At 35.5% G+C, this 13,816-nt stretch overlaps 1 protein-coding gene across 2 annotated transcripts in view; it reads left to right on the top strand.

Annotated features, from left to right (window-relative positions):
- lmbrd2a (LMBR1 domain containing 2a) overlaps positions 1–12,792 on the top strand; it is a 17,119-nt gene extending 4,327 nt beyond the window's left edge. For both annotated transcript variants that reach the window (XM_016257315.1, XM_016257314.1), the window contains exons 5-18: positions 1,056–1,223; positions 1,327–1,537; positions 1,617–1,691; positions 1,770–1,883; positions 2,797–2,980; positions 5,444–5,625; positions 8,075–8,208; positions 8,306–8,411; positions 8,906–9,003; positions 9,110–9,213; positions 9,784–9,830; positions 9,929–10,037; positions 10,490–10,589; positions 11,873–12,792. In XM_016257315.1, coding sequence (XP_016112801.1) covers positions 1,056–1,223; positions 1,327–1,537; positions 1,617–1,691; positions 1,770–1,883; positions 2,797–2,980; positions 5,444–5,625; positions 8,075–8,208; positions 8,306–8,411; positions 8,906–9,003; positions 9,110–9,213; positions 9,784–9,830; positions 9,929–10,037; positions 10,490–10,589; positions 11,873–11,936 — 1,696 coding nt within the window. In that variant the 3' untranslated portion in view covers positions 11,937–12,792. The remainder of the gene's footprint in view (positions 1–1,055; positions 1,224–1,326; positions 1,538–1,616; positions 1,692–1,769; positions 1,884–2,796; positions 2,981–5,443; positions 5,626–8,074; positions 8,209–8,305; positions 8,412–8,905; positions 9,004–9,109; positions 9,214–9,783; positions 9,831–9,928; positions 10,038–10,489; positions 10,590–11,872) is intronic.
- Positions 12,793–13,816: the final 1,024 nt, after the last annotated feature.

Here is a 13,816-nt window from a genome sequence, read left to right as displayed (position 1 = left end):
GTTGAGATAGTGAATTGGTGGGTTTTTGTTAAATGTGAGCCAAAATCATCACAATTAAAAGAACCAAAGACTTAAACTTACTTCAGTCTGTGTGCACTGAATTTAGTTAATACACCAGTTTCACAATTTGAGTTGAATTGCTGAAATAAATGAACTTTTCCACGACATTCTAATATATATATATATATATATATATATATATATATATATATATACAGTATATAGGGCTGTGCAAAAAATCGAATGCAATTTTCATGCGCATCTCGTCAGTAAAGCCACTCCTGGGATTAGTAGTAAATCTCCAGCACGTGCTTTCAGATGGAGCGGCATTTACTACACAGAGCCGTAGATCACTGACAAGCTACACAAAATCACGTTCAAAATCACAGGCGATTCATTGCTTTTTTTCCGGGAAGACATTTCATCAGTTGAACAATCGGTATGTTCTTGAACAACAGTACTATCAACTGAACGCATTTCTGTCCCTCACAGCCTCTTTTTTTTTATTTTTTTAAATTCCAGTCAAAAATTAAATGTGGCGCTACTCTGACTAAGGTCTGCAATTTTTTTCACTTATTAAAAAGTAATTAATTGGCAATGGACATTACACCTAATTAGCTCAGCAGTGAATGCTAAATCCATTGAAGCATCGCAAATCATGCAATTAAGTAACTTAATTATAAGTAAGTAAATAAGGAACTTAATATATACAATATTTTTATATATTTAAATATTTTGCAGAAAATGTATTGCAAAAAATATAGCATTTTTATTATTATTTTTTAAGCCTACAGTTATTAATTTAGTGTTGCAATATATATTTTTTTCAAGGCTTCATGGAATAGTTTATCCTCTATAAAATACACATTTTTTTGTATTTGTATTTAACCGGGAAGGTCCCATTGAAATGCAACTCCACTACTGACAGTCAATAGCATTAGTGACATGAAATAATTTCTGTTTTATGCCACTTTTTGTAATTACAAATTCAATGAGAGTTTTTGCTTTTACTGAATCGTAAATGATTTGAGAATGTCTTGTTTCCATGTGCGCAGGCTCTTGATTCCCTTCATGCAGTCATATGCACGTTCAGGAGGTTTCTCCATCTCAGGAAAGATAAAAACGGCTCTTATAGAAAACGCCATTTATTACGGCACATACCTGCTTATCTTCTGCTCCCTGCTCATCTACGTCGCCGTCACTCCGGAGTTGCATCTCTCCTGGTCTGTGTCCCTCCCTCATCTTTCGCTCTTCAAACAATCACAACACTCCTTTCATTTGCAGACCAATACACATCTAACTTTTTTTACTCAAATGTGTTTTAAGGTCTGGCTTGCGGACGATCGGCATTACCGCCGCCAACACCTGGGGCTTGTTCCTGCTGGTGTTGTTGCTGGGATACGGTCTGGTGGAAATCCCCCGCACCTATTGGAGGGCATCGTGCCACGGGCAGCTGCTGGCAAAGACGTACTTTAAAGCAGCAAAACTGATGACGGAAAAAGCAGATGCCGAGGAAAACCTGGAAGACGTCATGGAGGTAAGAGATCATCGATTCTTTGATCAAAGTTCATGCATTATCTTATCCGTGCATACGTAATGTGTCCACACTTTTACAGGATGTCAGAACAGTCAATGAGACTATCAAATACAATCATCCTCTACGCAAATGCATTGACACTATTCTGAAAAAGGTAAGTTTAATGTAACCTACATCCTACTGACTGTGCATGTGTAAATATGGCGCATTAACACCCCCACGTCTTTGTCAGTGTCCTGTAGAATACCAAGAAAAGATGGGCAGGAACATGGACGATTATGAGGACTTCGATGACAAAGGAAACCCTTATCCTAGTAAAAAGAGTTTAGTCAAATTACATAAACAGGTAATAAAATCACTGCAGCTATATAGAATGTTAATATAAAGCATATTCACTATTAAATATATATATTTTTTTTTAATTTTATTTAATTTAAACTGTATCATTTGAAAATGTAAATGTAATTATAAAATATAGTAAAAAAACTATTTTATATAATTATAATATATAACTATTATATTAATATAATTTAATATAAATAATTGATTTGTGCTAAACATATACCTTTTAAAAATGGAACAATTATTTGTATTAAAGTGCCCCTATTATGGGAAATGAAATGTTCATATTTTGGTTTTGGGAGTTCCCAACAACAGGTTGACATGTATGCAAGGTCAAGAAACACTTTCATTGTCTTATAACATTCATTTACTTTTACCTTACTTGCGCAACGACTCCCAAACGATTCGCTCAACGATTAATTTTTCCAAACAGTGATTGGTCAGATTGGCCTCATTTTCATTTCATCACGTCTGTAATGCCTGATAAAGCAGCTTTTGTGAGCGCTGTGCTGCTTTGTGTACAGCGTTACCGAGAAACCGCTATTTTTACCGCTCCAAAAGCGGCACCTAGTGGCAAAGAATGAATTATCATTTTCATTCAGACCAATGCGAAAAGACCAACAAGTGGGCGGGCAATATGCTAATGTTTCATGTTGAATTCAAGATGAAACGGCTTGGGATTCGTTTTAAAAACGACTCGTTTCAGTGATTCAGAGTCGACTCTTTCTTTTGAGAGACAATAACTTTATACACAGAGCACTTTCAGATTTAAAACTTTGCAGGATGTTTTCATTCACTTAGAGCTGTGTTGCATACTGCATGAAATGTAATTTTCAAAAATACATAATAGGGGCACTTTAAAATTATATCATGATTGACTTGTATTGTAATTGCATAGTAATAATATCTCCTGTCAGGTGATCTATGCTGTTCAGAGGCATAACCGTACACAAGTTCAGTGGCAGATTCTATTGGACAAGGCTTTTCACTTAGAGGACGTGGCCAAAAATGAGAGCAGCTCCACCCACAAGTTCGTTCACAGCTTCCCTTCTGCCGAACCGCCTGGGTGGATCAGCAAGTACCTGTACACGCCCACTGTGGGTGAGAAAACCTGTGAATGCATTCACACTCCTTTTGTAGGCGAAAATAAATTTCTGTTCTTAATACAATAACACCTTTAAAGCACGAGGGCCTGTTAACAATGAGCGTGCATACAAAGAAGACTTTAAAACAATGCATTCCTGTTGACCCATTCACACCCATTTTTGTCTTTTTTTTAATGCCTAGAAAAAGTGCTTTAGTATAAAATGGTCTATAGGAGAGCATAGTTTCAATTTAAAATGTTTTTCACCCTTGTTTTCAGTGTGGGTGAGAAATACACCTGTATTCCAGCAGTTAAGTGTCATAAGTATATCAGTCATGTATATCTGTGCACCAGGACCAGTGTTGGGCAAGTTACTCTGAAAATGTAATCAAATTACTGATTACTCCTTTTAAAAGTAATCACGTTACTGTTCTGATTACTTTATTTCAAAAGTAATTAGTAATTAGTTACATTACGTTACGTTTTTCTCCAAGAAATTTATGAAATCCCAGCATACACGCTCCCGATAAATATTTGTTATTAAAGCATCAACATTCACAGAACACTTATTTTTAACTAAAGCAAGCGGCTGCTGCGTGCGTGGTTTGGCATGCAGAATGCCAGCAAAGAGCGCTGCATTTATAATCTCTAAAAGACATCCCAGTTCATCGCAATCTCACAAATCTCTGTTATAACACAATAAATATATGCATAATGAATCTTTCATAATGTCTACAATTCGTGTGTTATAATGAGAGGATTCGTGAGCACGCAAATTTCAGCACTGCATTGCTCAACGCTGCAAACAGTGTTATAGTCTAAATAGAAACTCTGCATACGCTTGCACCTGTTAATCGTTTATATTAGTTCATGTTGCTTTTGTGCAATAGATGAATAACAATTTATTTGTTTTAGATATTTTATGTTTAGATATTTCTGTTTTGCGGGAGTCCCATGAATCATTTTATTCTCCCGCATCCCGCGCACACACACACGAGTGTCTACTCGCCGGCACCAGCACTCGCCCATCTTGTCCCGCGCCGCGCTCTGTTGCGTCGGGTCTGGCGGGAGCAGGTCTCTAATCCACTGGCACTTGACTCGACAGTGCGTGAGCTACATCCTTTTTACAATCTCTAGATTATAAAACTCTGCATTCTGTCAGCAATGTAACGCTGCAGTAACGTATAGAGACCCTGGCTTGTAACTATACTCTAATTACTATTTTGAAAATTATAACGCGTAATTATACTAAGTAATGCGTTACTGCCCAACACTGACCAGGACTAACTGGAACCCATTTTTAAAGCTCAAAAAACAAATTCTATGCAAGCATATGAATGCAAACACTTTGATTTTATATGCTGTTCTGAAATGTGTCCAAAAGAAATTTTTAATGGAAAGCAAATGCACATTCTCAGTGTTGTCACAAGGGCTGCTATTACAGACGTTATCACAAACTTTCTTCTACAGTCAGTGTTCTCTTTCAGATCAAATATTACCATGGTGAAGAAACATTTTGGCTATTTATACATTTATTTGCGTTTGCTCACTTCAATCAAACAATCTTGCTCAATCTTTTCTTTAACCCATGTTTTACTTAGGTGGCATCATTAAACAAAGAGTTTTTAATAAACCAGACTGTTGCACAAAAACACACAAGTCTAGTGAGATTGCAACATTTGTGGAACAGTCTTTTGCCGAATGCTGACAGAAATACCAATAGTTTTATCATCAAATGTCAAGCCACTTTGAAAAGACTCTGGAATAGTTGCTTCATTTCAGCACACACGACTAATGTCACCTACCCGTGACCTTACTACACAAAGAGAAGAAGTTGGTTGTCTGGTCGAGGCCATTTTTTAAGAATGGATGTCAATGGAGGAGAGGCTTCACTACGCAGAATAAACTGCTTTTGTGGGAAAACAGCTTATCGCTTAATGAATCAACAGCCTATATAATATGTTCAACACGTTTACAATTAAACATTCATTTTGGATTGATCTGTTTTTAGAGTTTACGCTGAAAAAAAGTTCTGTTTTTTTAAGACACAGTCACAGACATTTTTGCGACAGGTAGGATTCAGTTTATGGTACTTCTCATTCATTTCCATGGCATCCACCAACGGTATTTGACTGTTGCACAACTCTGACAGAATTCAATGACGTTAGGGCTGTGATGTGATTGGTTATCAGGGCCCAAGTTGGCCGTTACACTTTTTTTCAATGGTAGAGCTTGCTATCTCCCAATAATAAGACCATCTCTGGATGGAAGTCTGTGGGATTTTTGCCTCTTTTGTCATCCAGCGTCTCGTCAACAAGCCAGACAATTTGAGGTGTCGATCATGTCTTAAGCACAAACATTGCACAGTTGTATATTTAGCGTTTGAGGTTTGTTCAAATCACTAACCTTGAGTAATAAATGTTGTAAATAAGCAGTTTGAATATGCACGAGGTTACCACATCTTTCTTTGTGTCCTGTAGAGTGGTACTGGGAGTGTGTTTTCCGCCGGTGGTGTTATCGTGTGCTGGCTGTGGTTTTGTGCGTGTTCTCTGCAGCCGTGGTCTGGTCTGAATGCACCTTCTTCAGCACACAGCCCGTTCTGTCTCTCTTCGCCGTCTTCATCCAGCTCGCAGAGAGAGACTACAACTATGTTTACATAGAGGTGAGGAAACACAAGTGCAATTACACACATGTACTGGAGAAAGCTGCATATGGCCAATCAGAAAACTGCATACTGCCGTTAACACGACTAAAGGCTGAAGCCAGGGTCCAAAATTAACACCAGAATGAAAATTTACTGGCTTTAAAACCATATTTTGTATCCTTTTTTTATTAGAAGAAAACCCCTTTTTGAGCCTATGACAGTGGGATTGTTTATATATTTATTTAATGTGATTTTCTGGATTTTTTTTTTTCTCATTTTGTCTCTCATAGTTGAGGTATACCTATGATGAAAATTACAGGCCTCTCTCATCTTTTTAAGTGGGAGAACTTGCACAATCGGTGGCTGACTAAATACTTTTTTGCCCCACTGTACTTACAATATACAATTACAATGAACAGCCATCCAATGCAGTTAACAGTGTTTGTAGCAAGAGCTTATTTGCAACACTAGTCTCTAGAAAGGCTTTTATAAACTACAAAAATAAAACCCTAAAACATAAACACGAGTAATTGTAGCAATATGGCACAATTGAAACTGTAAAAAAGTGCTATATAAATAAATGAAATTTTAGGCATTCTAGAGCAAATTTGGATCCTAATTATCCATCAAGGTAAAAGTTTGAAGAAAAGCTGGGGCCTGTACTATGAAGCTGGTTTAGCTGGCTAGCCAGGTAAGTTTCAGTTTAGTTTGCACCAATCCTGGGTTTTAAGTACCATGAAAGTGGCTTGGCTTTTAGTGGTGTTCATCACCATAGTAACTTACGTTCCACAGCTAACCTGCTCCGATGAGCATAGGATAATATCCGGGGCAGGTTATGTTCAGGTTTAGAGATCTCAAACCGAAAATTGACCAATCAGCTTCAAGCAAAGTGACACATGTCTGACACAATAAAGCCACTCCCCCAGTATCTCTTGCTCCAAATTAAAGGACGCTATATAGTAAAAAAAAATTTAAAGATAAAATTGTCTGATTTTTAGAGATTTTTTTTTGTTTTATAATTATTTGATATGATTTATATAATTATTATACCCTTAATCCGTTACACAAGCTATCTTAGTTCAATAGTAATTAAGATTTTATTTTAAATTAATATAAACATATAGATAATATGCGATTATAAATAAGTTTTAGAATCAATAGCTTTAAACATGACTACATATGATGTTTTCTTTAGGTTTCCCTCTTTCATGGATAGATCATTTCATCTTGTAAATGTGTTTAAATTCTTCATATTGTTCAATCTTTTAATCTTTGGTAGTGAATCACACTGATTCTCTCACGAGAATTGAATCACAGTTTCAAGGCATGTGATTGGCTGTTCATTACTGATGTCACACTTTCATGTGCACATGCTCCATTAACTCAGGATCAAGCCTGAGTTGACAGAGAAAGTTGATGATCAGCTTCATGGTACCAACAAAGCCGGATTGGACTGGTTTGGTTTTGTCAACTCAAAACTAATCCTGTAACCCTGAGTTTGTTCAGCCACCATCATGGTACAGACCCCTGGTTTTTACTTGAACTTGGTGATTTGCGCGTATTAATTTCTGTTCTTAATCTCAAACTGAAACTTTGTTTGTAAACCATTTTACTTTCATAATAACTCATTTGATCTAATCGCAACAGTCCTTAGAATGACTGTAAATGATCACTGGGGCTGGATGATATTTGTGTTTTTTCCCCCCAGCTTTTTATTCAAAGTTTAGTTTCAAAACTTTGATCTGAAAAGGTTTTTACAAAAATGGTTTTCCAATCAGAATATAATTGAAATTTCATGCTTCTAAAATTTACATACATATATTTATATATGTGTGTGTGTGTGTGTAGTACAGTAGTCAACATTAGAAGTGGATCAAAAAAGTTCATCAAAGTTGTCCTAAAACAAGAACACATTTTGGTTTTAGGACAACTTTGAAGAAAGGTTTTGATTCACTTCACAAGTTGACTAGTGTGCTTAAAAATGTTACTGTTTTTGCTGTATTTTGGATCAAATAAATGCAGGCTTGGTGAGCAGAAGAGACTTCTTTAAAAAACCTTAAAAATCTTACTGTTCAAAAACCTTTGACTGGTAGTGTATATTCTCAGTAAACGGTCCACTCAGAGGCTTACCTCTTCCATTACAACTTCCTGCGGAGCAGCAGAGCACAAACAAACCAGGTACATCTGCTTAAAGTACAGTATATAAATTTGAAAAAAAATTATATTAAAAATATTATGTATGAAATATATAATATTATTTTAATTATTACAAATAGTATATTATATAATTATATAAAATTATATATATATATGAAATGTTCGCAAACCATTTTACTAAGTGAATCAGAAACAGAATTCAACAATAAAAACCATGTTAACAACACGACTATTGGGAATTAATGGTAAAATATGACTTGGGGTTAAAAAACTGAAACCTGTGCATTATTATTTTGTCTTTGGCTACTAGATGGCGTGTTTTGTCACCATATTTTTCTTGTGTTACTGCGTGTACTCCACTGTGTTCCGGATCCGAGTCTTTAACTACTATTATCTGGCCCCACACCACCAGACGGACGCCTACAGTCTGCAGTTCAGCGGCATGTACGAAACACCATGTGACTCTTACAAAAACCATCTGCGGCTTGTTTTGATTAGTTGCTGTATCAGTAATCCGCATATAATTCTGATTGCTGTGCAGGTTGTTTTGTCGTTTGACCCCTCCGCTGTGTCTGAACTTTCTGGGTGTGATTCACATGGATTCCACCATCTCCCATCAGACGAGACAGCCGACAGCGTACACTTCAGTGAGTCGCACACCACCCTCACGGAAAAAATATGATCACGTTTCTGTAAAATTAGCATCAGTAAGTAATGCACCAATAAGGATTAAATTAAGCAACGTTTAGAACTAATCAAGCATTGAAAAAGCTGTGTTGCACCACTTAATTTTAAACACAGATGAACAAAGATTAGAATTCTAACCTGTGATTAAAACCTTCATGTACAGGTCAATTTAATTGTAGGCGATTTTTATTATTATTATTATTATTTAAACCTCCTCACCTGCAATTTTAAAGTTAATCTCTAACAGATTCAAATCAAATAATGTGTAATATATCTATAAGAAAATGAATTGGCCACACAAAAGACAATAGTGTTATTATTTAGTTCAAGTCAGTTCAGTTCATTTCAATAACTGTGTAAAGTTCATCAATTGTGATATAAAAAAGTTTCAGTATATCACCCAGCCGTACTGATTCTTATGGCCACATAATCTCTCTCTATCTCTTTGTGTTAGATAATGGGATCCATGCAGGTTCTCTCATTTATCGCAAATGGATTTTATATTTATTATCCTATGCTCATCGTTTTGCTCTGCATTGCAACTTACTTCAGGTGAGATTTCACTCCAACACAGATTCTCACAAAGTTGGCTTTTATATAATATAGAGACTGTTGTTGGCAGGCTGTTAGCTCTTTGTTTTTGCTCTTGTTGTTCTAGTCTGGGCACACGCTGTCTGAATTTGCTGGGCTTTCAGCAGTTCGTGGGTGAGAATGATCTGACCTCTGACCTGGTGGACGAAGGACGGGAACTCATCCGGAGAGGTACTACAGACACCGGCCCTTCATTCAAACTCTCATCAGTTCTATGTTAATACATTTTTAATCATTGATAAGATCATTTTAGCAGATATACACTTAAAATTACATTAAATGTTTTGTCAATTATTTGATCTAATTGTAACATTCCTAAGAATGACTGTAAATGATTTCTAGGACTGGATAATATTGCTGAATTACATATATCAGCATTTTTCAGTCTTTTATTCAAAGTATATCTTCATATATTCATTGGATCTGAAATGGCAACAGTTTTTTTTTCAGAATATAATTTAAAATTAATTAATATATATTTTTTATTTATATATATCATTTTATTATTACTTAACTGACATTATTTGCAAAAAATGAATTAAATTTGAGCAGATATACACTTAAACAGCTACTATTGCACACTTTACTGTCACATATTATGCATGACTTTTTAAGGTTTTGACGTAAATGAAAGGCTACTAGCTATTTAAAAAACCTCTTCAGTCATGCCCTACCACATTTCAATGGTGCTACATCACATGTTCATCTTACAGTTGCTCTAAAAGTTGCTCTTGTTTTCAGAAAGAAGAAAACGGCAGAGAACAGAGGACGGAGAGAGCAGACGGAGAGTGAGTTTGTTTCTGGCTAAACTGCCTCAAAACTATTGATGAGAATAGATGCACTTATGTAATCACTGATGCCTGTTCATCACGTCTCTGTCTGTCAGGAATGGAGGGAACGCAATAGTGAACAGAGGGAAAGATACGGCGGGAGAAACAGAAGTGCGTACTCGGAGCTGAAGGAGACGGACGGCTCTGGCACAGACACTGGCAGAGGTGAAGAGGATTCACACGGTCACAAAACACTCCTGCAAAACGCTTTGAGCAATAATTGAGCTCTTGGTCAGATGTGACGAAGAGCATTGAGTTAATAATGCTAACACAATTAATATTCAGTAATACTATTGATTTAACTGCACTGATGGCACAATTTGAACAGAATTGAGCTGACACTAACAACATTGACACTGTTATAAACCGAATTAAATCAACATTGAACTGACTTGAGCTGAATAAAGGCACTATTGTCTTCAGTAGAGCTACTTCTAGATGAATTGAAGTGGTTTCATGATTGACTTATCTTAGAGCTGATATTACTTTCATAATTGATGAATTTTACATTATTAACACTGTTGTTTTCCTGTTTATTAACGTGAATCTGCTTTGAAACCATCTGTATTGTATAAAGCGCTATATAAATGAATGTGACTTGACTTGTGTGTGTGCAGCTCAGTCCCGGAGAGATCGAAGCGACAAAGCCGAGTTACTACAGGATGTTGAACCGTTAGACTTCACTGGAGAAGAACCGCTGGAAACAGATAACAGGAGGTCTGTATTATTATATCTGTAAGATAATTGCATTACTGTCAGTTAATATTATTTAATTTTTATTTTGTTCTTTAATTCATACGAGTCTTCTTACCCAAGTACAAGAGAAAGAGAGGATGGTGCCAACAGTTTTGATTTTATTTTTTTTCTTAAAATTTGAATTACATCATATTTACACACGTGTATATATACAGTATATATATATATATATATGTATATGTGTGCACTTTTTTAATATTTACTGCATAATTAACACAGGTAAATACATTTTGTGATGAATTAGTTATGTGTAAATACAGTAGACCAGTGTTTCCCACCCCTAGTGGTCCTTGACATAAGGCCAGGGGGTCCGTATAAAGTATGAATTTTTGTATAAATTTTGTATATTTTGACATGACATGTTCCCATGAAAGAAAAATCCAATATAGCTGATGATATGGCCAAATACTGGACAAGTCAACTAACTTGAATTATACTTGACTGCATTTGGTCCTCACAAAGACACAAATGATACGAGTCAATTTTGTTCTTGGGGTCCCTGAGGATGGTTCTGTATTGGACTGGGGCCCGGTACGCCAAAAGGTTGAGATTCACTGCAGTAGACGTTTCTTCAGACATTACTGATCCAGTGTTAACTGATGATAAATATTGCATTTACATGTATTTACTTAGCAGAAGCTACCTGTATATAAAAATGATTAAGGAATAAGTTAAAGGGAAGACAATATTTCAATATGGTCTCTAAATATAAATGTCAAAGTGAACTCAATGAGTTGTATTAGCAGCACTTTAAAGTTTAAAAATACAACTTCCAACCAATCTCCATTACTTTTGAATCAATTTAACAAAACAAAAACAGCTTTGAGAAGAGGTCTTGTTTTCTGAGAAATAGATCAAAATGAATTTATTAAAGTTCACATATCTGCCAACGGGCTCAGAAAAATCAGCTTAATTCAACAGGTAAAACAAGTCCTAGCTTATTGACAGATATTTGTTCTTGTTTTAAGCGTAAACTCACTTAATCTTGTTCAATTTCTCAAAACAACAAGACTTCATATCATCATTTTGCATCTCAAGTAAATGTACTGTATCTTGATTTAAAAAAACTGACAAATATATACATTTTTTGCAATGAATGCAACATTAAATGCCATGACTTTATAAATGTAAGACTTTCTGCTCTAATTTAAGACCTTTTAAGACCCGCAGAAACCTTAGAATAAAAAGAAACTGTTAGGAAATTAGGCATTTTCCAGGTTTACATTGGACTTGTGTCTCTGCAGGTCCGCTGGAGGACATTACCTCTCGACCTCTGCATCTCGCGCATGCATCTTTGATGATGTTTAAGAACAGTGAAGGGAAACTGTTTGCACTTTTTAATCTTCACACTCTTCCTGAAGTGTCCAGTGAGGGTCTGCAGCTTCAGCGCATAAAGTGTTTTGTGTGTGTGTGTTGTCCTTACCTTCCATCGCCCCTTTATTTACTTCCAGATGAAGCCAAAACGGCAAACATTCACAGCTGTAGTTCAGTGAAGGTGCTGCATCTTCAGAGCAGCGAGGGTTGGTTTTCATGTAGAGGATCATTATCATGTGGCTGAAAAGGGAAAGAAAAGGGTCACGTTAGTTTTCGTTAGAAGTCTAATTTGACGTTTAAAGATTTTTTTTAAAGATTGTATTTACTGAATGTATGAAGAAGGGATTTTTTTTGGTCACCCAGATTTATGAGGTCTCACTGGGTCCTGACCTGTGTGTCCTGCTTTGACCTCTGACCTTTCACCCTACTGTTTATGACCAGTAAATGACCTACAGGAAATACTTTTGTTTGACTATTTTGTTTAATCATTCATTATTTAACAGATCAGACTTTAAAGTTACAGGTGAGATGATTCATAATGTTTCATTTTGGCTATTCAGCTCTTGTATTGTACTGTAAACTTCAAATCTCTTTGATCAAACGGTGAAAGATGTCTGAATGCATATAACATCAATACTGTTTTGCTTTTTCATTTATGTTCTATTTATTATGATTGTCCCTGAATTAATATTAAATAACTGCTCAGTGCTACTAACATGTTGAAGGATGATTTGAGTTTTTTTTAGGGGGATGACACACGTATCTGTTGCAGCTGTTTTAATTCTTTTCTGTTTTGTGTTCTTGTTTGTTTTCATTTCCTCAATACCTCAAATAAAAATTCCTGAGATCTTAATTATATTTCTGTACAGTTGTGTACAACGGAGTGAGACAAAAAAAGAGGTCAACAGGTCAAACACTGGCAAAATAATCAGTAGAGGATATTGCAAAATTTAAAAAAAACTTTAGAAGTAGAAAGAGCAGAGATCATTTTTATGGTATGGACCATAAAACCACACACTACTTAAAAACAGTAAGTCAAATACAGAAAAATATGAGGTATGCAACGTAGAACATTTAAACGGTGAAAGACATGAAGTGAAAGTGTTATTAAAACTGGAGGGAAAATTAAGGTTAGCCTACTAAACAATGATATAAAGTTTTATAAATAGCTAAATAATATGTGTTGCATTACTTTTCGAAAAGAAACCGGACTGGACAGGAGACTGTAATATCCTGCTTTTTTTATGTCATTGGTTGGAGCATAAGAAACAAATGTAGAGATCATTTTTGGAAAAAAAATATTTTATGCATATTTTATTCTATGTCCTTTGTAGAGGACGCCAGGACTAAGTTATTGAAGAAGAAAAAAATAGGCATGTATAGCCAAAAGTTTTTGTTTTTTTTTTACCAGTGAGTTTTTAGGTTTCAGGCTATTTTTAGCCAAGCTTTGTACAAAGATGATTCTCAACTATGTTATGAAAGCTATAACAGAATGATTTGATATACTACTGTACTTTATGGTATATGTGGGTATTCCCATTCTCTACAATGTATCTATACACTGCATCTAATTTGCATAATTATGTGTTCTTGGGGCAAACATGAGAGAAGTGTAATAATGAGAGTAATAACTTAGCTACAGAATATCTCATATTTCATAGGAATATTGATCTATAATTTATTTCCCTTTTGACTTGCTGTGTTTCTCCAAAATCCCTGATTAGCATGCCGCTTGTCCTGGGGTCCTCTACAGAAGACATGGAGGAAAATTACGCCCCGTTTCATAACAAAAAGCCATATTCCGATTTGAAACACTATAGCATTTTTCTGAGATGTTTGTTTACGACAAACAATTGGAAAATTAGCCAGATTTA

This window comes from Sinocyclocheilus grahami, unplaced genomic scaffold (assembly GCF_001515645.1).
Source record: "Sinocyclocheilus grahami isolate Dianchi unplaced genomic scaffold, SAMN03320097.WGS_v1.1 scaffold1540.1, whole genome shotgun sequence".
NCBI classification, from domain to species: domain Eukaryota; kingdom Metazoa; phylum Chordata; class Actinopteri; order Cypriniformes; family Cyprinidae; genus Sinocyclocheilus; species Sinocyclocheilus grahami.
Note: the sequence above shows the minus strand (reverse complement) of the source record. Positions and strands in the feature narration are given on the sequence as shown.